Source organism: Suillus subalutaceus (genome assembly GCF_016647625.1).
Source record: "Suillus subalutaceus strain FC151 chromosome Unknown DFJ58scaffold_6, whole genome shotgun sequence".
NCBI classification, from domain to species: Eukaryota; Fungi; Basidiomycota; class Agaricomycetes; order Boletales; family Suillaceae; genus Suillus; species Suillus subalutaceus.
The window spans coordinates 146,021-168,650 of NW_024540255.1; the positions used below are offsets into that span (position 1 = coordinate 146,021).

Below are 22,630 nucleotides of genomic sequence, written 5' to 3' on the forward strand. Positions count from 1 at the left end.
CTTATTATGACAAAAAGGACAATCGCAGACCCCACTGCAAGTCTACCTCAAGTGTGTCTGACGTCACTGTGACCTCGAAGACGCAGCGCGATCTATAGTTGTAATCACCACTTCGAAAGTATTTGGATGCTTTTCATCAAGGCTGCTGCTATGGAGAACCAGAAGGCATATGACACTCGGAGTCTCGAGCTGCTGCCAGTAGAGTGTTACAGCATCTGGATGAGGATAGCAGTCAGCTGATAAATACAGCGCACATACTCGAATGTCTATTACGAAGACTATAGTTGAGAAATCGTTGAGAGATGTGCCGAGTGTGTCGACGGTGACGTTTGCTGGACAGTCCCATTTCTCCAACGGGATGACGGTGCTGAGAGACGATGTTCAGTGCTAAACACGAGCAGAAGTCATGGACAAGTGCACACTCAATGAAATGCTTTGCAACGCGCATAGTAGGTTCAAGGTAAAAGGTCTGTTTGACTGGGAGATCATCGAAGAGGACTTGGAGTATGGACTCGTCTTTCCCGGGCCACTGCCGTGATATGTTAGGATGGGCAAAAGGAAAAAGATGTAGAGATCCACCCTCTCATTCCCAGAAAGGGTATCTTTGTCCTATGCATGGTCCCATTGGAAATGACTGCGCTTGAGGAAGAGCTCATTCCAAATGAAATTTGTAAGCTACTGGAAGAATTTGAATGTGACTCACTTGTGTGCTTCTTTGAACCTTGCTCAGCCTGAGGTGTAAGTAGGAAGTTCATATTAGGCTCACCAGGTATTGTAAAGACTTAGTAGTAATTCATATGTTGTGTGGCCATTAGCTGACTCTTGTTCCAAGTCCCAATCCTTTCGTCACTCATAGTATTCACTATATGTTGCATCCATGAATTGCACTTTCATGTTCGAGCAAATTCACCATCCCTGGTGTTTCCACAACATTCTCACACTCGATGCACCTCCACCATGTCACTGTCAGCTCAATTGGACGAGTCATATGTTCAACTTTTCTATGTGCGCCGTTTTCAGCAGTTCTTATTGTTTTTGTTTCCATTACCTTGGGAATTATACTGTTTGCTTTCGAAGTGTGCTAAATGAGTGGTACCATCATGGAAACGGTGAACAGATGAGAAAGTGATCTAAAGCAATATATTGTAGAGCATCCCAACAATCTACGTAAATCTGCTGACCACTTATGTTGAGAAATTTACGGTGGCACTCAGCCAAAAGGCCACGCGAGGTCACGTGGCTTCGATCAATTACCTTTTTTGGTCGGGATTCGGTAACCTCGCAGGCACATGACCAGGTTCCTGTGACGGCGTGAGTTTGGGCTTAAAAATAGAAGTGAAAAACACGTGATGATGAAGATGAGTGGGGAATGTGTTCCATTCAAATCCGACTAACACTGTATTCGATGCCAAACGTCTCATTGGCCGGAAAACGGACGACTTGGAATTAAAGCGTGACATCAAACACTTTCCCTTCCAACATCCAAGTTGTTAGCAAGGGTGATAATCAGTTACAAGGGCGACACACTCCATAGAGGAGATCAGTGCTATGATTCTGACAAAGATGAAGGAGGCCTATCTCAGCACAGAGGAGATCAGTGCTATGATTCTGACAAAGATGAAGGAGACTGCAGAGGCCTATCTCAGCGAGAAGGTCACCCACGCAGTAGGCAGTAATTCATATCATGAACGAGCTCACTGTTGCCACCATCCTGATGAGATGAGTGGGGAATGCATTCCATTCAAATCCGACTAACACTGTATTCGATGCTAAACGTCTCATTGGCTGAAAAAACGGACAACTTGGAATTAAAGCGTGACATAAAACACTTTCCCTTCAACGTTCAAGTTGGAGGAACTTTCGATGTTCTTGTCAAATGGTACAAGAAGCAGACATGAATTAGTGGCCGAACAAGCAGGTAGTAAGGTAGAGACAGTAGTGTAGTATGGAATGTAAAGAGTGAGGGAAGGACAACGCTCAAGGTCACTTGGTGCGAGAGACACGTTCCCCTCATGCAGTGCACACCTTGTTCACAGCCTTTAACAATTGTGTGTGCCCCAGTTCAGCCTCCGGATAAGCTGCGAGGAAGTGTGCCTCATTTGAGTCATACCTGGAGCCAAAACAAAGAGTGAGCGTGCCAGCAGAGCGAGTATCAGCATTGACTTACTGATTGATGAACTCCAATGCGATGGTCGCCCTCTGGTGATACTTTGATGCAAACTGTCGATTGGCACCTTGGTACCACTCCCTTGGCCAATCCTTGAGCGGTGTCGTCAGTCCTTGGTCAGGATCACCGACAAGCCAATGTGTGACAATGTCCTTCCAGGACTTGGTCTTTGGGTTGGTAGTGCCGTTTGGACGCAAGACTGGCACTCACGGAATCACAAGGCCAGGTGTAGGAAGTTGCCATGAAGTGATGCGGGCTGATGGTGATGATGCCTTGACATGGGTGGAATGTGAGGTAGCGATTTTGCTGGCAACAGGCTGAGATAGTACGAGCAGCTGCACACTGACAGCTGTGATACTCACTCCTCCAACAGGTGGAGCATAAGATGGACTCGGAGTTTCTGTGCAGGACGAGTCAGATACAACAGAGAATCGTGAGGAATCAGGATGCTGTAGAGCGGTTGCTGTGGTGCAGGCAGCCTGCACAACTATGTTTGTTAGCGAGCGCAATGAGTTATTGACTGAACTGATGTCATTGCGCAGGCCATTGACGTCTGCTGCGACGGATGCATGGACCATGTGAAGTTCTTCAGTGGATGCTGGCCTTGCAAGAGCGTGTTCACCGGCAAGGGAGACATCGGCACCACGGGAGATGGGGGCAAGAGCATCACTGTAGTCAGTTTCATATGCATGTAGTTCATCGAGGAGGTAGCGAACAAGTGTATCACGCTTTGAGTTAAAAGAAAACAGATATAAAAAATGTGTCAGTCAAATGTCAGTCTCAAGAACATGAAGCACATACATGCTCCCCTTCAGCCCATCCACCCCACCAGCGGACTTTAGCAAGTGTCCATCGTTGGCCTACAGGAGCGAACATAAACCAGTACTGTGCGCCTCCACGATGAAAGCAGTGAGTTGAGAAGTTACCAAGGATGCCAGCACCAGCAGTTGACTTGTTGATCCATTTTTGTACAGTATCGTGAGAGATTGGCTGTCCGGGGTGGACAAAACTGTTTGCACCCATCACAGGGAATAGGAAGTCATTTGGGTGAAGGGTCCGTCCATAGTGAAAAAATTCAAGCCACTTGATCCACACTAACATCCAGAAGAAATTGTCGCAGGCCAGCATCTCAGGACGCGGATATATCTTGTAGTGATTTGCTGGTGATACCGTTTAGTCATGCGCTGCCAGCTTTGAATTGATGCACACAACTTACACCTCAGATCTACCTCCCAACTGGCCCTTGTCGACTTTCTGTTGCCATCCCTTCCGGTTTGAGAGGAAGATCTCAAAGTAAGATGCACGGTCACTCATAGTCAGCATCTCATTTGCGAGGTATGATTTCAGCACACCGTCCAACATTGTCACATCAAGCGTGATGTCCTTTCGCTGCAACTTAATGAGCTCGAAACACCTGTGGATATGGTAAGTCAGATCATGCACTCTGAGTCACATTGACAAGTCGCACCTTGTCCATAGTGTCCATCCACTGGCCGCAAGTGCGATCTGTTTAAGATGTTGGGTGAGTTGTTTCCTTGTTTCAAAGTCCAGATGCAGATCTGAAGGCTGAGCACCGCTCATCGTTTTCTCAATCATGCGTAGGGCAATCTCCAGCGGACACGCAGCCTGATGCCATCAGAGCACTCAATCCATGTAATCTTTCGTCATTGCCATTGAGTGAGTGCGATCTCCGCCCTCCGCACTAGCCTTATGCTTGATGGACGACAGCACGTCATAAACATCTGCAGAATCAGCAGGGTTTCCTTCCCAATGCTGTCTCGCCTCATCAAAGTGCCATTTGCTGCAATACATGTCACCATCCCTGGAATGAGCAGGTCAGTGTTTGAGTACTTTTCTGAATCATGAATGCAACACCCATGACAGGTCCCACATCTTCTTAAATGCTGAACGGATGCTCTCAACAGTAGTTTTACTTAGATTCTCATGGAACCCTTTCAGGGACATGAAAAGTGCAAGTGCTTTGTGTGAGCATCTGTTCAGTATCCGGTCAAATGCATCTTTGAAGGCAGGGTCATCATGCACATCATTGTCGCTGTGCATGTCAAAACTCACAGGTGATGACGGCATTGGAATGAGTAAGTCATCTGATGCAATGTCACGTCTCTCCGATTCGCTAACGGCTGGTGTTTTGAAGTAACTTGCCAGCCACTGTCGTCCTCGCCGAACGTGACCAGCATAGTTGGCCCTGGTGTTGTTTGCCTGTAGGTGAGTTTCTATCCCAAGGTCCTTACACTTCTGGACGTCTGCTAAGGCCGCTTTGGGGTAGCCGATCCTTTCTTCCGTGCCGCCTTCTTTTGAGTACAATTCGGTGACTGGGGGGCTTTCGCTGAACTCTTGCTCAGTCGCACCATGATTTTCGAAAATGAACGAGCGAGTGGTTGTGGGAGCTATTTCCAGGAAATAGTTTGCAATTTCGGAGCGGGGATCATGCATGTCAGGGGCCTCTAACTACTTTAATGACATTTCGTATTTCACACAATTCAGTTTGCAGGAGTGATATGGTTCAATGTTAATCATTATGCGCATGGTTGTTTCTATCATACATACTACAGACAAATATACTGGTGAGCTGCGTCTGGTGCCATATGTCTAAGTATCACCATCGGAATGTGTACAAACATTGCAGATAATTGGCTGGGAGTGGCGTTTCCCAGAGTGCTACGTGCCAAGCGCTGACAATTGACTTTAACGTTATAGCCTTCGATGTCGCACCACAATGCCATAATAGTGGACTGAGAAATGACTTTGAATGTTGGTTGAGCATGTGCTTGGTCCGAGTGTTGTGGCAACTAAAAGACTGGTTAGCGGTTGTCAACGAACAAGGTGATCCTTACCTTGCATAAGGTGCGGAGGTAGGTGCCCTCCCATATGCCCCCATACATCCTCTCAACGATGGCGTCATCATCCCATCCAAATTGCACCCTGCAGAAGTCTGCAATATCTGCGAGGTGTGGCTGGCAGGACAACACATCCTGTGCTGCAAGTGCGCTGCTTGTGGTGGCTGAAAAAGACATGATGGGGTCGACGTACTTGCTGATCACCTTGCATCAGGGAAACTCGAGTGGGATAGAATCTGCAACAGCCTTGTACCGGCGTCCAAGGAAATGGTAAGGGTCAGTTGCAAGCATAGAGCGTAAATCCATGACAAGTTCCTTGGCCTGCTCAGAGAACAGCTCTGGTGCCAGTGAGAGGAACGCATGCAGCATCTCCTGTCCGATTTTGCTGTGCTGCACGACCTTGTGTGCGATCTTGATGCCGCAAACCAGACACTCCTTCATCATAATCTCCACCTGCTAGCAGGGCGATTAGTAACCTATCTCCTCGGGCCAAAGAGGCACCATGCTCAAGACCGTCTTCTGTATACACCTCGACATTAAGGTAGTCTTTGTCCTTTTTTGTGCTAACAGCACGACATATCAATGGTAAATACCTCTACATGAAAACAATGACGCACCTCCTGATGATGCATGGAGCTCCAAAGATCAATATGTCGCTATCTTCGGTCATCGCAGCATCAATGACACCATGGGCATTCATTGCGGCCAGCTTGGCTTCAGCTTCACCAGGGGCCTGTATACTAGTGAGACAAGTCACAAAGTGAGCTATGCTGCAAAACATACCTCAATCCACTGAAAGCCGAACAGCTCCAGCATGCGCTGGAAGTCGCAAGTGAGCCAGTGGGGGCTGTTTCGGACCATGCGGCCCTTTTCTGGGAGGTGTTTCAAGCCATTGAACACAAAGACCACGTGCAGGGGTAGCTTGAGCAGTGTGCCCAGCTGAAAGAACAGTGTTCGCAGCTCTGGCGACTTTCCAGCTCCTGCGTGGTTGAACTGAAAGACAGCACACACGCTGTGCATCCAAGCACTGTCAACAGAAGTCAGTTTGGCTGATGAGTGAAAAAGACAAGTACTGTACCTAGCATCAATTCCAATCTTGAACAATTTGACCTTCCGTTCACCGTCAATCTCTTCAGTCTTCAACTTAAACACTGCAAGTTGTTTCAGTGTTCTGTTGTCGGCAGCCGAAGCAACTCGCTGCAGAAAGCATCAATACTGAGGGCAGCTCCAAAGCTGGTGGCTTACCTCCCATAGCCTGGGATTCCCATTCTGGAGTGTGAAGGTAGAAGATCAGGACAGGAAGGGCTCGAAAAGGGGTCAGGTGGAAAGGGGTCAGACGAAGTCACCTGACCACTGAAGACATGAAAGCAGACATGAAAAGACGGTGGCCTGGAGAACCCTAGGTCATAAAAGCAGACACAAAAAGATGGTGAGCTAAAGAACCCTAGGTCATGAAAGCAGACACAAAAATACAGTGACTGGGAAAACCCTGGGAGATGAAAGCAGACACAAAAAGATGGTGGCCTGGAGATTCCTGGGTGATGAAAGCAGACACAAAAAGACGGTGAGCTGGAGAACCCTGGGTGATGAAAGCAGACACGGAAAGACGGTGACTGGGAGAATCCTAGGTCATGAAAGCAGACACGAAAAGATGGTGAGCTGGAGAACCCTGGGTGATGAAAGCAGACACGAAAAGACGGTGGCCTGGAGATTCCTGGGTGATGAAAGCAGACACAAAAAGACGGTGACTGGGAAATCCCTAGGTCATGAAAGCAGACATGAAAAGACAGTGACTGGGAAATCCCTAGGTCATGAAAGCAGACACGAAAAGACAGTGACTGGGAAATCCCTAGGTCATGAAAGCAGACACGAAAAGACGGTGACTGGGAGAACCCTGGGTGATGAAAGCAGACACGAAAAGACGGTGGCATGGAGCTCCTTGCTGTTGAAGAAGTCAGAAACGAGCTTAACAAGTATGGGGGGTAGATGTGGAACCACCAACAAGGACGATTTCATGGACCGCCAGAATAAAAAATGAGGACATTGTGCTCACCAATGGCTTTTGTGTTAAGACCATAGGTGATGGTAGCTGCATCCTTGGCAGCTTGTCTCTGAGAGTTGTTGAAGTATGTGGGGATGGTGAGGGAGTTGATAAAGCGCTGCTCCACCAGTTTTCCCCTCGGCTACACCAAAGAGGGTTGCTAGGTGAGTAGGGCAGAGCTACTGCCACATGGAACTGATAAGTTGGGTGACTGGGAGTGCAGCATTGTTGTCGCCACATGAAGTCCTGAGGCCCTGTAAAGCATGAGTGAGAACTACAAACGAATAAACAAATTAAATTAAAACAGTACCTTCTCCAGGGGAAGTGCTGTTGTTGGAGGTGTTCACCTGCGGCACTGTACATGGCAGTGACTAGAGAGTTTTGGAGCAGAGGAAAGTAAAGTCATGTGATCAAGCCACCCATTTATGGTAACTGTGTAGGATGAGTCCGAGGGAGGGTAAGGTAGAGAGTGGATGTATGACATGTAAAGTACTGTAAAGTGCAATTTTGAGTGGGTAAAGTGAGTAAAGTGCGGGAGAAAGAGAAATACACTGTATATTTTGTGAATTTTGTGAATTTTGAACTTCCAGGCAGGCTCAGGGCCTTCCTGGGTGCCGATGCACCCACAACAATGGTGAATTTTTATTGCTTCCGCCCAACTTCTGCCTCAGATTTCCACCTCAGATAAAGCATGACACATAGATTAAACACCAGTTAGATAATTTATATATAAATTTACTTGTGAACATTGATCGCTGTCAGGACCTGAGCGCTCGAGCGGTCTGCTTGGTCTGCATGATTTCTACTGATATTTTGATGCCAATAATTCTCTATGCTAGTAATTCAACCTACATCAGGAAATCGCCGAGGCGACGGTTTGTGTAGTTGTAGTTGGTAAGACCAGATCAAAAATTCACGCGATTATATGTAATGACAAAAGTAGACAAAATAATATATAAGATAAGCAAATTGGTAGCGAAGGATAAGATATGGCAAAAAATGTATAATTCTGATGAAAATAGGCAAGTGTACCAGCATTTCTCGACTGCATGGTCACCTATGGTCACCAGTGACCACTTGGGATCAAGAGGCTCAGCCCTATGGGATGCTTATGTAAGTCCGAAATTTTTTCAAAGTTCAACGTTAGAGTCTTCTTACTAGTTCCTTCTCTCAATGCTACCACCACCACTTAATTACTCTCTGAATCTCGAACTCTCACTCTCTTTGGCCTTCCCTCTTGGTCCCTCCCTTATGGTTCCTCCTCCTTGGTTCCTCCTCCTTCGTGGTCCTCCTCCGCGGTTCCTCCTTGGTTCCTCCTTTGCGGACCCTCCTTCCTGGACCCTCCTTCCTGGACCCTCCTTCCTGGATCCTCCTTCCTGGACCCTACTTCGTGGATCCTCCTTCATGGACCCTACTTCCTGGACCCTCCTTTGCGGACCCTCCTTCTTGGACCCTCCTTCGCGGACCCTCCTTTGTGGACCCTCCTTTGTGGACCCTCCTTCGCAGACCCTCCTTCGCGGACCCTCCTCCCTCTTATACTCATTTTCTGTCTTTTGTAGTGTTATATATGTATATATGTACTTACATCTTGTTTGTTTAATTACAAAATGAATTTTTTTTGGAATAAAATGTGTGTACAATGGTTGAAAAATTAGCTTTTGTTTGAAGCCACCCAACATTATCAAACTTTGTCATGGCTGCCAAGTGTTGGCAACATTTGCTGGTTTGGTGAGAAATGGCAAGTAATTGCAGGTAGACTATCATGATTGTGCTTTTGGGAGTTTTCATCCAACTTACTCCGGGTATATAAAGCATTTTCTAGTGAACTATCATTTTGATAGATATTATACAAATTTTAAATCAGGTAAAGCTTGACAAAACTTTACCATTTTCACGTCACTTCCCTGATGTATAGGGTAATTCGGTCCTGGCTCGTGATTGGTGGAAACAAGCTTTGGCGCGAGCAACTCACATGCCGAACCCTAAGTTAGGTGCATGCGGCAGAATTCCCAACCGTGTGTCAGCACAATGGCAGAATTCCAACCATATGTCACGTGACTTTGGATTCCCTTTTTTTTTTTGTCAGAGCGAATCTGAGACGAAATCCCCTTTACAGAATTTACCTTAGCTAATCGTACATTTCTCCAGATATCCCAACTTTTACATGGAAATGTTTGGCATTGTCGAGTAAAGACCAATTTGAAAGTACACCAGCTGAGTAGCATTATTTTCTGAGTGACCTCTTTTACTTGAATGGATGTGGGAAAAAACGAACGGGCTTGTAAATAGGATTGACTATTTGCTTGCTCTTCCACTAAAGTGGAGTTGGGGACTTCGCTGTCAACTTGGCAACGACTCGGAGAACGACTTCGACAACCTGCTGTCTATGTTTCGGACCGGTGTTCAGCTGGCGTAACTTAGAACCCATCTGGACAACGAATAACAAAATTTCAAATTTCAACTGAGTCATGTCACATGGTCTGGGAGATCCCGGATCACACAGATTCTTTCACACAGGGCACCTTGCTTCCCTGCCATAACCGCCATGTCATCTAATGTATCAAGCCACAGTGATGGATCTAATCGCTCCCTTCGTTCTTGTGGTACTGTTGATCCAGTAGAATTGAAGAAGAACCAAAGCAAAAGAAAGCCTGCTGCCTCCTGGACGCTAGAAGAAGAAACTGTTTTCGTTGACTTCCTGTTATCTCAGTTCTCTGCAAGTGGCGATGGAAATCCCAAGGGTACAACACTCACCAGCGCTGCAAATCTACTGAAGGAGAGATTCCCAAATGCATCTGGTGCTGAGAAGACAGCTGGTGTTTGTAAGAACAAGTGGCAATCTGTATGTTATCAGTCCGATGATCGTGTTGCCGGTGATCAGGGAAAACTCAAAGAATGTATGTCTTGCAGCTCAAAACATCATATGGTGCTGTCGCAGATATCAAGAACACATCGGGATTTACATGGAGTGATGAGTATGGAGCTGGAATAGTGATGAAGAATGATGATGTCTGGGATCGGTACGTCAAGGTATGTATTGTTGCCACTGCTGCAGCCAGCACTACTAATAACGCAATCACTCTCAGCGACGCCCTGCAGCGAAGGCCTTCAAAAATAAGGGCTTCAAACATACCTCTGCTATGGAGCAGATGACGCCAAAGATTGCAAAAGGATCGCATGTCTATCGACCACCTCCAGTGCCCACCGGCAATGACATCCCTCAGGCTACTCCTCCCTCCTTTAATCTCAGCCAGCTTACCTCTGCAACCGAAGAAGTCATGCAAGTGGGTGGCAGTGGGCTTCTCCGCACTCCTGGGCCATCGGCCACTTTCAGTGATCCCTCATCAACATCGCCCTCTACTCCATCTTGTTTCCTTACCTCTTCCGGTGGTGGCTCAGCCCCCTCATCTGTGTTGACAAGTGTTAGCCGCAGTGCAAAGCGCAGAATCAGTTCCACACCCTCAATTATTGAATCAGAAGCAAGCGCTCGAAAACGTACACGCCGGCCACTATCTGTAACTGCCCAGGCACAACAGGATGGGTCTGAGACGATGAAGGAGCTCGCTACTTACATCAAAGACTACCTCCAAACTCCCCCCCAGGTTACTTCATCTGACCCCCTCACTCGTGCTGTTGTCTTGTTATCAGAACATAAGACTCTTACAGCTGATGATCAGCTCGAGATCACAGACTACTTCGCTAGGGACAAGACACAGGCTGTAATTTTTTCTAATTTTCCAGAGACAACTCGAGCTGCCTGGTTGGAGAAAACTCTCCGCAAACTCAAGTCCAACCAAGACGACGATGTAGTAATGGTATAGAGCTTGAAGCAGGCGGTTCCGCGGAGTGTAGTACGACAATACAAACTACTACTTATTTGTATTCAAGCTGTACCTGGCAATGGAAGTCCTCGTTCCCTATGCTCATTGAGATAGTCAGCCCACATTTCCTCTGCAATTCTCTCCCGCCACTGATCCGCTCTGCTCCGTTCCGCTGTGTCAGCTGGTCCATCGCCGAGTTCACCCAACGCAACATCAAGGTTCATTCCGTCAGATTCGACGTCAAAGTCGTCAGGATGATACCTTTGATTGAAGTTGTGCAGTGCGCACAGCGCTACAGGGATCCGAGCCTGAATATCCATGTTATATTCAGGGACATGTCGCAAGATGCCCCACTGACGCTTCATAACACCAAAAATGCGTTCAATCACATTGCGAAGTCCAGCATGACGAAGGTTGAATAGTTCCTTGGCATTCTGTGGCCTGTGTAGAATCCCAGTCAGACGCTAACTTAAAATAATAAAGGATTAGTACTACTTGATATTGGCCCGTCGCCACTCTTTCAAATGATAACGGACACTCCGGTATGGAACAAGGAGGACATCAGAGGTACCAAAACCAGCATCCGCAAGAAAGTATCGACCTTCAGGGATGCGTAGGTCGTTTGAATGGGTGTCCGTCCACAGAGCAGCATCAGACATAGATCTGTCCCACCCACAGAGTGAATACAAGAAATGGAGGTCAAAATCGCAGATGAACAGACAATTTTGCGATAAAAAACCTTTGCGGTTACGCATGTGAAAGTGTTCCTCTGGCGGTACAAAAGCCTGGATATGCGTGCCGTCTACAGCACCGATACACTGATCAAAGAACCGATATCGAGGATCATCGAGAATTTTATGGGAAATTGGGGTTGTGTGAGTCGGAAATGTGATCTGGGAGCTGTAAAATGGATTCGACGAGAAGAAGAAAAGCATGTGTTTGAAATATCTTGGAAAATAGATTAAGTCGCTTGAAAAATAATATCGAGACCACTATACCTTGTGACCGTGTCAGGGGAGCGCTGGAATCTCTCCCCAACTAAGGTGGGATGATAATCCAGTGACACATGTATATAAAAAAATGCCAAGCTGCTCCTCCACTGATACTGCCATTGCGGGATAGGACAAATCTATTGTGGTGAAGAACCTGCAGCAGTGCATTGAAAACATTGCTATCAATACCAAAGTTGTGCCGGATCCTGTCAGGATGTCCATAAATGAGCTCGTACACCCATGCTTCACCAGTGAGGATGGATGTATGATATGGGATGCGGACAGTTGAGGATAAGAACAGAAGCTGGTAGGTATTCATAATTTGCACTACCATAGCTATGAGAATCACGGTCCAGCGACGTCGACGTTGGTCGAATTGTTGTTGCGCTTCAAGGTCAATATCATAGTCCATGTATGCGAAGCGTTATCATTGTTAATACGAAGTCTAACCGAGGTGTGTGATCCGGGATCTCCCAGACCATGTGACATGACTCAGTTGAAATTTGAAATTTTGTTATTCGTTGTCCAGATGGGCTCTTATAAGTGACCATTCTCAGCCTTTTTCTGTCACATTCATATTTTACAATCATAATATAATGCGATCCCTGAGTTCTACTGCTGTGCTCGCACAATCACTACCGTGTGAGGAACCTCTGACATTATTCAGAAACGCTCTCGACACGGGTACCATATATACACCGCCGCCGCCCTCTTCTCACCAGCCCACGAGCACACCCTCTTATTAATCCCAAACGCCCATCTGCATCCCTGGTGTTGGTGTCTCGTCGCCAATTCTGGTACCAGAGAGCACTAATCCGACAGCTTTCGACGAGATTATGACAACTTGGTTCTTCCCAGATTCGTTGACTTACTAACAATTAGCCATTTTAATGTTTTCTCGGTGTGGTTCCTCTCATTCTCGATTTTTTATTTATTTTGGCGCGAACCGGTCTTGATGCATTTGTGATGCATGATGTCGTGAAATTTACGCCTCGAACTCACGTGATCTCGATGTAGATGTGACACCAAATGCAATTACCATGTAACTTTAAGAAGCGCCATTGAAGGGGTGAACTGGAACTACTGTTCGACCACGGAATGACTCGGAACGTGCCACATGCGCTGCTGTTCAATTCCAAAATTTCAGAATTGAGCAGCCCTTTTTAACACGTAGCTGCATATATATGTCGTTCGCTCATCTTATTACTTTCTCAGACATATCATGTCGTCCCCAGGCCCTACCCTTCGACAGACGGAAGGTGAGTCTGGCTGCTTGACTTGCTGCGTCGCCGTACTTGATATTTTTTTAGTCGCGGACATAACCCTCACGGTTGTGGCTGTCCTTGTCACATCCTTCCGCTTGTGTATCCGTGTGCAGCAGAAGCGTCTGGGAATCGACGATGTATGGGCGGCCCTCTGCATGATATTCGACTTTCTACTATTAATTTCCGATTGCTTGTATCTGCAAGACTCCGGTGAGCGTCCTACAATGCGTATGTTTCATATATCTTACTGTAGAAATGCAGAAAGATACCATCAAAACACAAGGATAGCATTATACTACATGTACGTTCTCTTTTCTTATACTTGAGAGACGTTACCAATACTACATCAGGATCATACAATTTTTTTATGCAGTTGTATGGTAGGACACTATTACTGCACTTTTAGTGGCATGGCAACGTGACAAAACTGACATGCACGCATAGGTCATCGAAGTTATCCGTGTTGTTTACCATTGTGCGACTCACAATCCCGGGAAACTTCAGGAGATTTCTTATGTGCATTGTCGGTACCTTCGGCGCTATCTGGGCTCTCCTTTTTGCACAACTGTGGTGGGTTTGTGAAACTCAGCCCAGCTGGAAAACAATACAACCACATCCGCAGTGCGATCTCGGCAAACGTGTTGCAATAACGCAGATCATCAGTGAGTATTCATTTTTCATAAAATATATTGGTCTTCTGATGTATCTCAGCCGACGTTCTTGCGGACTTTTTCCTCATCATGGCTCCATTTTTCCTCATTTACAAAGTCAGATTGTCAAAGACGCAAAAAGTCCGGATATTAGCCGTCTTTTCTACGTCAGCAATTACCACGATCGTCAGTCTTACCCATGCATATTACATCTTCTGTGGTGAAGGGCTTAAGGAGTTTATGGCTGCTATAGTTGAGGTTCGGTGTCAGTGTTTAGACCTCGAGCGCTACTGATCACGCTTTAGGCTTCCCTGTCTCTAATCGTCGCGAACTTGAGCGTGGTCGTCGCGTTCATCTTCCGTATAAGTTCAGACGATGATTCACCATCCAATCCGACACCCATCATAACTTTTGGCGGACAACATAGGACACGCATAGCTGCCACTCGCGTAGCTATTGAAACTACCACGATCGTGCTGGAGGATCTCTCCGAGTCTCGTCTCCGTTCCTTGAAGACAAGCGACGACGACGACGACGACGTTACTTTACACAACAACAGGGAGCCAAAGCAGACAAGGGAATGGTGTTAGAGCAGAAAAAAGTTGATTTCTTTCCGACTCCCACGTTAGTGGGGCAGGGTCCTTGTGGAATGGATTCTTCTAATTTTTCCCTGGCAAATTGCATTTTCTCGATCGATCACGGTCATTTTTCCGTTCATGTCTAAACCGTGCAATCACACACCTTGTACCCCTCTATTCCAATCCGAGGACGAAAATTTCAACACGGCCGCATTACCATCTGTGCTAATTAAATGATTCAATGCAGAGCTTGAAATTCTGGTGAGTTCACTGTCTTTATTCAAGGAGACGGGTATCGGTGTCATTTTGGCGTTCAGCATCGTCCTCCCACCCTAGGTCAAGCTCCTGTTTAACTTCCGCCCTATGCATGTCGGTAGGAGGCCAGCTGATGCGATTTTAATTGTAAGCCGCAACTCCGGCTTTCCGGCATCGAAAAGCCTGCGGGTGATTCTCACCTAATGGCCTCTAATGACCGGGTCGTTGCAAATCTTCCTGCTAGAGTAATGGCACTTGGGTCTACATCATTTCGCGAAGTAGCTGGCATCATCACTAACGCAAATGACGTGGCTCAACCTCAGGCTGGAAATATATTGGTCGTGAAACACGTGCACCGGAGGAAACCCGAAGTTATGTACTGTGTTGCTCGAACTTGATGTGGACATACCATAGCCAGGTCGTAGCAACACTACACTTGAAAGTCCCTGCCAGTTTAAACGATAATGATTGCAGTTCAAGTAGATGAACATATTTATGAACGGTCGAAAGGCTCTCTGCGGAAAAATCAATTCTACAAGTGAGCCATCCGAGGGGTCAGGAGGGGTCAGTCTCGTGAAAAAAGGAGCCGGGGGCTTGGTGTGTGCTCCGAGACTCGCACATATGCCAGCCGACTCTGACTACTTTCGCTCGGCGTCAGTGTCAAGCCTGACTTTTCTCCAGCAGGCTCTAGTACAGGCGCTCGCTCTCCCACTGCGGTTAGTCGAGCGTGGATCGGCGTCTGTCTCAGCCACGGTCGGCAACACACGTGCAGCATGCCCCGAATCTATCCTCTCCCGCTTCCAAAGACGCGGTCGCGTTACGTGCGTCCGTCAAGTCACGACCAACATGTGACGCGTGACAACTGAACACTTCAAATTTTTAACCTTCTTCTCTTGATGCATACACACCGAAGACAAAAGCGGCAAACTACGTGGTTACCACTTCATCTAGCCAGCTATCTTCGGTGCATCTTTCTTCGCCACATTTGCGCATAGAAGCTAGAACGGTCTTAAATGACGTGGCCACTGATCGACTTGCGGACCACACCGCATGGGGGACGTTCTCTCTTTGCTGTCCAGCCCATTGCCCAGGGGACCAACATATTTGCATGTGAAGCTCCTTTTGCGCATGTGATTTACAAAGATTATCGCAGGGAGGTCTGTGCTCAGTGTTTTGCTTACGCTGCAAGTACTTCACGAAGTATTGACGATTCACGGACTTGGAGTATCAGGAGCTGCAGGGCAACTGCAGAGACTGTTTGGTTCTGTACCGATGAATGCAAGGTCACATGGGAAAGCGGGGTGATAGGTCCCTTGACTGCCGATGTCAATGCTCTTCTTGGCAAAGCAAAGATAGCTACTCGGAGGAATTCCGCCAGGGACGACTACGATCCGATACTGCCAAATGGTCCTACTGCACAAATCACGCAAGACTACATCGACAAAGCATGGGCGGATGTCGAGGATTTGGTTTCCTCTCGTGCTCGTCTCTCTGCGTACTGCTCGACGATGAATTTAGAAGATATGGAACTCGAAATATCGCGCTCAGTTGCGTCAGCCATTGTCCAGCGATATGTATTTGATCACCGTCTCGCCAGTTTCGCAGTTTCTTCGATAATATCCACCTCAGATCCATGGGCAGAAATTCTTGATCTCCAGAGCAGCGAGCTCTCGAATGTTAGCGTGCGGCCTTACATTCTCGCGGCGCATCTACGCGTATACGCTTTTTTGTGTCATTCGCTTCCGAAACATCTCAGATTGTACGTTCCTACGGCCCGATATATCCTTGCGCGCGACACCGGGAATGCTTTCGGCATTTGGGATGGAGATAGCAGAGATGAAATGCTCGGATGGGGCCTTTGGGCAGGCGCGAGTTATTTTAACCACAGTAAGAACCCACTTCTTTGTAAGCCTTTTTACTCAACGCATCGGCCCATGAAGGTTGTTACCCAAATGTCAAAAAGACGCGTGTTGGACGTACCATGCACTTCACCACCTCTCGCTCAGTCGAGATCGGCGAGGAGCTTTGCATTAGCTATATCGATACCAATCAAACCATTACGCAGCGCAGACAGGATCTAGAAGATAGCTGGTTCTTCAAGTGCCGGTGCCAGCGTTGCCAATCAGAAGAACCTGATGAGGCACCTCCGTATCGATGTGCCTTTTTACAGAGACGCAGCCAAGTCTTAGATGTTGGTGTTTGTGTGCGTACATAGTTGTGACACTGTGGGGGGTTGAATGGATTTCATGATGTTGAATAGATTTATTAGTAAGTATGTACAAGGACTCACCGGTCACCTTCGGTCTTTTACAGGTGTGATTGTTGATATTGAATCCGTGATAGCGCCTATCAATCTGATACCTGCTTCCGTTTTGAAGGCCGACAACGCCGTGAAATGAAGCAGAGGTCGCTCATAGTAATGAGCAAAGAGCTGCACAAAGGAGACGGAGCATGGATGCGCAACAACACATCATGTCGCAGCAGACGGAAAGAGCTGTCAGAACGCAACAACACAGCATGACGTGGTGGACGCCATCGCCGGCGGGATCTCGTGCTTTGGAATAGATAGAAAGACTGCGACTACCGGTAGTGACCTCGGCATGCTATGTCTGGACTCTTATAGACCTCTTTTATATAAGCGCTAGTTGTAAAGTTGTAATAATAGTCTACTTGAGGCCTTTTTTGGACTTGCGTAGCCTGAGACCCAGCACTACATAGTACTGGCAGACTGAGCTGAGCAAGCTCCACTCTACTCCTCCCTGACGACTACTGAATTCATGACACTTGCGGAAAACGACAGTTCTCCTCCATGCGTCAAGGGAAAAGGAAAGGCCAGGCATTCTGAACCTTCAGAACAAACACCCCTGCTACTACACCACAGTGATGTTACTCCCAGTCAGCCACGTGCTACAGACGATGAAGACGTCGACCTTGAAAGCAGCTCGGACGCTCGGCGAAGGCTTTGGTCCAAGCTTATATTTGTTTTCCTGGCATCTCTGTCTTCCTGCATCGTAATATTTCTGCTGCTTGCTCTGTTGGCATACTCTTATGCCGCCAGATTGTCGCATGTGTCCCCAGAAGACATCTTAGAGAATGCGCTGGTGATCCAAGGGCCGTACCGGGTGAGCGTACTCAATGTTACAGCAGACGGCGGGACATGGATAGAAGTACGAGCAAGAGTTGGAATTGATGCGGGATCAATAGTGGGAGTCGATATGGATGATGACGAGGGAACATTGTATAACATCTGGAAGTCGTTTGGTCAATGGGGCGTCAAGATTCTGGATAGAGTTACAGTGGACATCTCTACCGCTCAAATCTTCTCTCAGCGACAGGCACTCTTAGCCACGCTCCATTCCCCACCATTTGAACTTCCTCTCACTGTCGATCCCCCATACGATGATTCGTGGTTATCCTCATTGTCTTTAACTATTTTTGTCATCCCCACCCAGGACGCGTCTGATATGAACCAGTTCGTGCACGACTCCTGGCATTCTGGTGCTGCGTCTGTACATGCCTCTGTTCCTAGCGTGGTCGTCTCTGGGGGCTCGACGAACAAAGGCGATTGGAGGCACATGCTAAGGCTCCAGAGATTAGGTATACAAACTCAGTTGTCCATGCAGCGTAAGTCTTTTTATTATCTGTTAATTTGCAAAGAATACTACAGCAATACCGACAGTTCCACCGATCCCTGGCTTGCCCATCCCGGGCAAGGATGTACCACTACCATCCGTTTCGCAGCTGATCACGTTGCAATCTTTCGGCGTGGAGTCTGAAGCTAAAGACGTGACTGTACATGCCCTTGCGACTGTCGTCAATCCCGTGCCACCTATAATGAACCTAACTGCACCCTCACTTCCATTCATAATTTCACTCCCCGGCAAAAACCATTCATCAGTACCGATAGCATCGGTACACACTGACCCGTTCACCCTGACCCACCCCAACATCACGCTCACTATCTCTGGAAGCGTTCTCCCTCTCCCCGCCCATCCTTCCGCATCCATATCCGCCTTCCTTAGTAGATACCTCTCCCTCGAACCTAACCTCGTATCCGTCGCATGTCCACTATTCCCATCTTTTACGGTGGACATGGAATTCCCGCCCCCCAGTTCCAAACCACACATACTCCGCAATGTAACGATTCACGACATGAAGATAAAACCAAACTCTGCTAGCACCGGTTTTCTTGCGAGTGGTTCGGTGTTCGCTCGCATAGTGCTGCCTAAAGGAATGGACCTTGCACTGAATGTTACTCGCGTATTTCCTGATGTTCTGGTCTTCGACGGGGAAGCCCATGAATTGCCTACACTTCTCTTTCCCCAACAGAAAGACGAAGACGAATTACCGGATCCACTTCCAGAACACGCATTTGGTCATATACGACCTGAAGATTGGTTGGAAGCGACAAGCGTTCAAGTCGACTCCGAAGGAGAAGGCTCCATGTTCGCAGTCACCGCAGATATGGTCAATGTCCCGTTGGAGGTGCTTCCTGGTAGGCAGAAACAATTCAGCAATTTCATCAGCAAGGTGTGTATAGCACTATTTTTTGCGCAACCTTGTTCACGCAGGATCAATTGCAGGTTGTATTTGGCACCCATGGTGCATTGGCTGGCTTGCAGGGAACTACTGATGTCGGGGTGTACATCGTCGGATTACCGTTCCGTGATCATGAGGACACGGCCACAGGAATGGACCTTTTGGGTCTGCCCTTCCAAGGGAGCGTACGCGTTGGAATGAAAGATCTACTGGTATGACGGCTCCCTTGATCTTTTCTCTGAAGGACTATGTAATTTATTTGCCTGTATCATCATGCATTCACGACTGCTAAGCACATTCCTATACATTGTTGACATAGTGGTTCACTACGCCGCACTGGAATTCAGATTTCCCGATATCCATGAGCTACTCTAGGGATGACGTCACCGACTTGTGCATGAAATAATTCAAAGAACGGTCTAGCGATGGATATCGTTCATTCTGCTATTCAAGATGGGGCTGCTCTGGGACTTCTGCTGCCTCTACCCTAACATTGTGTTACCGGTAGACGTATACTATTGAGATGGACCCACGTTTTCGCAGCGATTTGGATGAGATCCTCACGTTAATGGTCTCCCGCACTGGACCTTCTTGTATTCATCAACCTGTATGCCATCAATATTTCGGGACGTTCGTCGTCCAAGGACAATGAGACAGAAAATACAACTATGCAAGGTGAAGCTTCAGTTATAATGCTTGATCATCACCCCGTGGATCATCTCTTCTTCTACGCCTTTTTCTTTTCCACTCTTCAGTTTCGACAGGCCATAAGCCATCGTCCTTGCTTTCCTCCATTGCTCCATTATCGGTGCCTCGCTATCTTCGCACCGTCTCTGAATTCCTACTCTCTGTAAGACTGGGCTTTCAACCATCGGCACCAATTTGATATCGTCGTTAGGGATAGCAAAGTAGAACACTCCAAGACGAGTATAGTCCCGCTGGTCCACCGCGGGCTGGACAACGCGGTGGATCGTGCCTTTGTAATATCCGCCAGTAAGGAAGTCCATTGCATCGCCTACGTTAACCACCTATACCCGCTCGTCATGTCATGGATTGAGATATAGAACATGACCACCCACAAGCGCATTTTCCATGTGACGGATCCAACGCCATTCACCTTCACGGGTCTGGATTTGCAATGCGGCGACAGGCTGACTCCATAGAATTGTAACACTTCCGAAGTCTTGCGGTAGTATTGTGAGCACAGTTTCTTCGTGAGTAAATTACTCACCCGTGTGGCCTTTCAGCCAAACATTCTTTGTTTTGGCCTCTTCTTCCTCTGTTCGTGGGTAGCTACACCACATAAGCTTGTGGAGAGTAGACATACAAGGAAGTACTTACTACTTGATGAACCTAACTGATCGACAAGTCAGTATGGTACAAACTGTTTGAAATGTATGTATGTACCAGCTGTCTCGCCGACGGCGTCAAAGACATGTTTGTTCACCAGTGTATCTTCTGGTAGCTCGAGGCTGCGGGCAATAAGCCTGAGAGAGAATATTTTATCAGAGTCTTCCTGAGCACACCAGGATATACGTTTACCTCAGGATAGGATACAACACATTGAAGTAGTTGTGTGTGCTGAACTCCTGTATCTCTGGGAGGAGAGGGAGGAGAGCTTCTGGGTGCTTTCGCTTGGTCACATCGCGAATGACTAGAATGATGTGAGATGAGCCTATAAAAATGAATGCGTGTCGCTCACTACAGTATTGTTCAAGCTGGTCGCGCACTCGACCATCGTTATCCTGTTGAATTCGATTGATTTGAGCAAATCAAATGTTCCTGTGTTGCGTGATACACGACTGCTACGTACCGCGTACTGCACTGATGTATATCCTTGGAGCATCCCATCTTGCTTTCTTGTCGAAGCATAAATTTGCTTCTCGCTGTCGGTGACAGCTGAGAAGGGTACGTCTGCAATGTCAAACATGCGAGCCGTCTGAGTCGAGATGTAATTGATTATTTACGTGATAATATTAGAGAATCGTCTCACTTGTGTTTGCGAATATCCATGATTCACGACATAGAAGAACCCGAAATTCAGGAGAGCCTCCCTTAATTCAATTGCGAGCGAGGCACAACCTTCTTCGGAGCTGGCTTTCGAAATGTCGATGATCGCAAGGTCGGCATACTCCACTGTCAGTGCGTACGTCAGTGTTCTGCATTAAGCACAAGACCTCGCACATACAGTTTTCCTTCGTAGGAGGTGCAGCAACGTAGTGCGGCACGTAGGGCAAGGTAATGCCGTGCATTGTAATTAAGAACACCAAGGGGTTACAAAATTAACCCTCCAACTTGTCCTTATATAATTAAAGCCTTGGGTCTGATTTATAAGAAGCTGCGGGTATGATTGCATGGTCTAGGCCACTGACAAAGGGAAGTTTCAAGTAGTCGCCGTGCGGCGACAATAAACACGGGGGGTTTACAAAAAGTAGGCACCATCGCACCGGTGACGCACCGACTTGAAATATTCCGGGGAGCCATTGAGCCGGTCTTGACTGGTACGCAATCGAGAAACCTGCCTCGAAACATGACGTGGGCCTCTAGGAAGGGAGTGCTAGTGCCAAGTGCCAAGTGCCAAGATCCAAGGTCATGAAGAAATTCGTGAGTTGCGGAACACTTCTTCGGAAGGCTGCGACAGCCTAACACTAATTGCACCTTCAGCCATGATCATTAATGTAAAAACGTAGCCCTTGCTTCTGCCGAGTCGGTGAGTATCCGAGTCGATGGTTCGATGCTACATACAGGCTCCACATAGACTCACATCGTTTCCTCCATACATAAGATTGTGGTTCACATAGAAGAGTTAGACCAGGTCCAGTCGCGCGTAGCCACGTCGATCAGCTGCCGGTGGGATTGCATCACTTGATGGATATATCACAAGAACTTCTGAGAGGAAATCGGAATCGCAAAAATTGCGCATGATCGGGTCTGTGCTCGAGGCGGCAATAGAACAGGGTGTTAAATAATACTGCTGATGCTATGCGTGACCAAGGCAATAAAATGAAAACTAAAGCAATCTTGACCAGTCTTGACCCCGGCGGGTCCATTATATAAGTTCTGCCCGATGCAAGCTGAAACGGAAATAGTAAGCAAACTAGTCATTGTCGTGACATTTGCAGTCATTCTTGCAAATTGTTATAACTGCACGTTGCATAAAAAAAGTAGAATATTCACTCCTTGAAGAAAAACACATCGTCAAGCGCGACACACGCTTAAGGCTTAGCAGTGACCCCTTCAGCAGGAGCTTAGCCTGCACGAAAAATTAGCTCCAATACATGAATTCATAACCATCGCTTACATTCACTGCATCCGTGTATTACTTGTCAGCGACGACCCAATCTTGAATCATGTCCTTGCCAACAAGCAAGAAGGTCCAATTGCTACAATTCAGCTGCGTGGCAGTGGTGGACTCAATCGGACAACTCTTTTTTCCCACCTGCTGTACTCTTGACAAGCCTTTT

The 22,630-nt window shown here is 47.3% G+C and overlaps 7 protein-coding genes across 7 annotated transcripts; 3 read left to right on the forward strand and 4 right to left on the reverse strand.

The window, feature by feature from the left end:
* Positions 1–63: 63 nt before the first annotated feature.
* Positions 64–3,748, reverse strand: DFJ58DRAFT_722086 (uncharacterized protein; the record flags this gene model as incomplete). Its single annotated transcript, XM_041384857.1, has 9 exons — positions 64–192; positions 259–367; positions 423–529; positions 2,026–2,110; positions 2,168–2,334; positions 2,386–2,895; positions 2,969–3,327; positions 3,397–3,581; positions 3,636–3,748. The coding sequence occupies 9 exons, from the start codon at positions 3,746–3,748 to the stop codon at positions 64–66; spliced, it is 1,764 nt and encodes a 587-aa protein (XP_041249680.1).
* Positions 3,749–3,811: 63 nt separating this feature from the next.
* On the reverse strand, positions 3,812–5,202 carry DFJ58DRAFT_722087 (uncharacterized protein; the record flags this gene model as incomplete). The annotated part of the gene is made up of 4 exons (XM_041384858.1): positions 3,812–3,989; positions 4,041–4,636; positions 4,789–4,977; positions 5,023–5,202. 4 exons carry the CDS (start codon positions 5,200–5,202, stop codon positions 3,812–3,814), a joined length of 1,143 nt encoding a protein of 380 aa, XP_041249681.1.
* A 33-nt stretch (positions 5,203–5,235) lies between these two features.
* Positions 5,236–7,429, reverse strand: DFJ58DRAFT_884829 (PIN domain-like protein; the record flags this gene model as incomplete). Its single annotated transcript, XM_041394616.1, has 13 exons — positions 5,236–5,478; positions 5,555–5,588; positions 5,643–5,758; positions 5,809–6,052; positions 6,104–6,222; positions 6,271–6,294; positions 6,372–6,424; positions 6,499–6,649; positions 6,716–6,784; positions 6,849–6,967; positions 7,079–7,208; positions 7,263–7,320; positions 7,377–7,429. The coding sequence occupies 13 exons, from the start codon at positions 7,427–7,429 to the stop codon at positions 5,236–5,238; spliced, it is 1,413 nt and encodes a 470-aa protein (XP_041249682.1).
* Positions 7,430–13,101: 5,672 nt separating this feature from the next.
* On the forward strand, positions 13,102–14,581 carry DFJ58DRAFT_910531 (uncharacterized protein; the record flags this gene model as incomplete). The annotated part of the gene is made up of 7 exons (XM_041395190.1): positions 13,102–13,138; positions 13,190–13,354; positions 13,406–13,445; positions 13,495–13,524; positions 13,589–13,806; positions 13,856–14,052; positions 14,100–14,581. 7 exons carry the CDS (start codon positions 13,102–13,104, stop codon positions 14,382–14,384), a joined length of 972 nt encoding a protein of 323 aa, XP_041249683.1. The 3' UTR covers positions 14,385–14,581.
* Positions 14,582–15,499: 918 nt separating this feature from the next.
* DFJ58DRAFT_676883 (SET domain-containing protein) lies at positions 15,500–17,073 on the forward strand. The gene is made up of 2 exons (XM_041383129.1): positions 15,500–16,514; positions 16,568–17,073. The coding sequence occupies exons 1-2, from the start codon at positions 15,641–15,643 to the stop codon at positions 16,840–16,842; spliced, it is 1,149 nt and encodes a 382-aa protein (XP_041249684.1). The 5' UTR covers positions 15,500–15,640; the 3' UTR covers positions 16,843–17,073.
* Positions 17,074–17,307: 234 nt separating this feature from the next.
* On the forward strand, positions 17,308–19,513 carry DFJ58DRAFT_696184 (uncharacterized protein). Its single transcript, XM_041383468.1, has 3 exons — positions 17,308–18,251; positions 18,307–19,157; positions 19,211–19,513. Exons 1-3 carry the CDS (start codon positions 17,405–17,407, stop codon positions 19,382–19,384), a joined length of 1,872 nt encoding a protein of 623 aa, XP_041249685.1. The 5' UTR covers positions 17,308–17,404; the 3' UTR covers positions 19,385–19,513.
* Positions 19,514–19,849: 336 nt separating this feature from the next.
* On the reverse strand, positions 19,850–21,418 carry DFJ58DRAFT_722094 (Clavaminate synthase-like protein; the record flags this gene model as incomplete). The annotated part of the gene is made up of 10 exons (XM_041384859.1): positions 19,850–20,194; positions 20,246–20,349; positions 20,398–20,459; positions 20,508–20,523; positions 20,574–20,653; positions 20,709–20,820; positions 20,869–20,911; positions 20,980–21,105; positions 21,160–21,302; positions 21,355–21,418. The coding sequence occupies 10 exons, from the start codon at positions 21,416–21,418 to the stop codon at positions 19,850–19,852; spliced, it is 1,095 nt and encodes a 364-aa protein (XP_041249686.1).
* Positions 21,419–22,630: the final 1,212 nt, after the last annotated feature.

Bases quoted from the DNA above. Each gene is read 5' to 3' on its own strand.
- DFJ58DRAFT_676883 (XM_041383129.1), top strand. From the start codon at position 15,641: ATGACGTGGCCACTGATCGACTTGCGGACCACACCGCATGGGGGACGT. The intron at 16,515-16,567 runs GTAAGAACCCAC...CGGCCCATGAAG, and splicing joins CGCGAGTTATTTTAACCACA to GTTGTTACCCAAATGTCAAA.
- DFJ58DRAFT_696184 (XM_041383468.1), top strand. From the start codon at position 17,405: ATGACACTTGCGGAAAACGACAGTTCTCCTCCATGCGTCAAGGGAAAA. The intron at 18,252-18,306 runs GTAAGTCTTTTT...CAATACCGACAG, and splicing joins AACTCAGTTGTCCATGCAGC to TTCCACCGATCCCTGGCTTG. The intron at 19,158-19,210 runs GTGTGTATAGCA...GATCAATTGCAG, and splicing joins TCAGCAATTTCATCAGCAAG to GTTGTATTTGGCACCCATGG.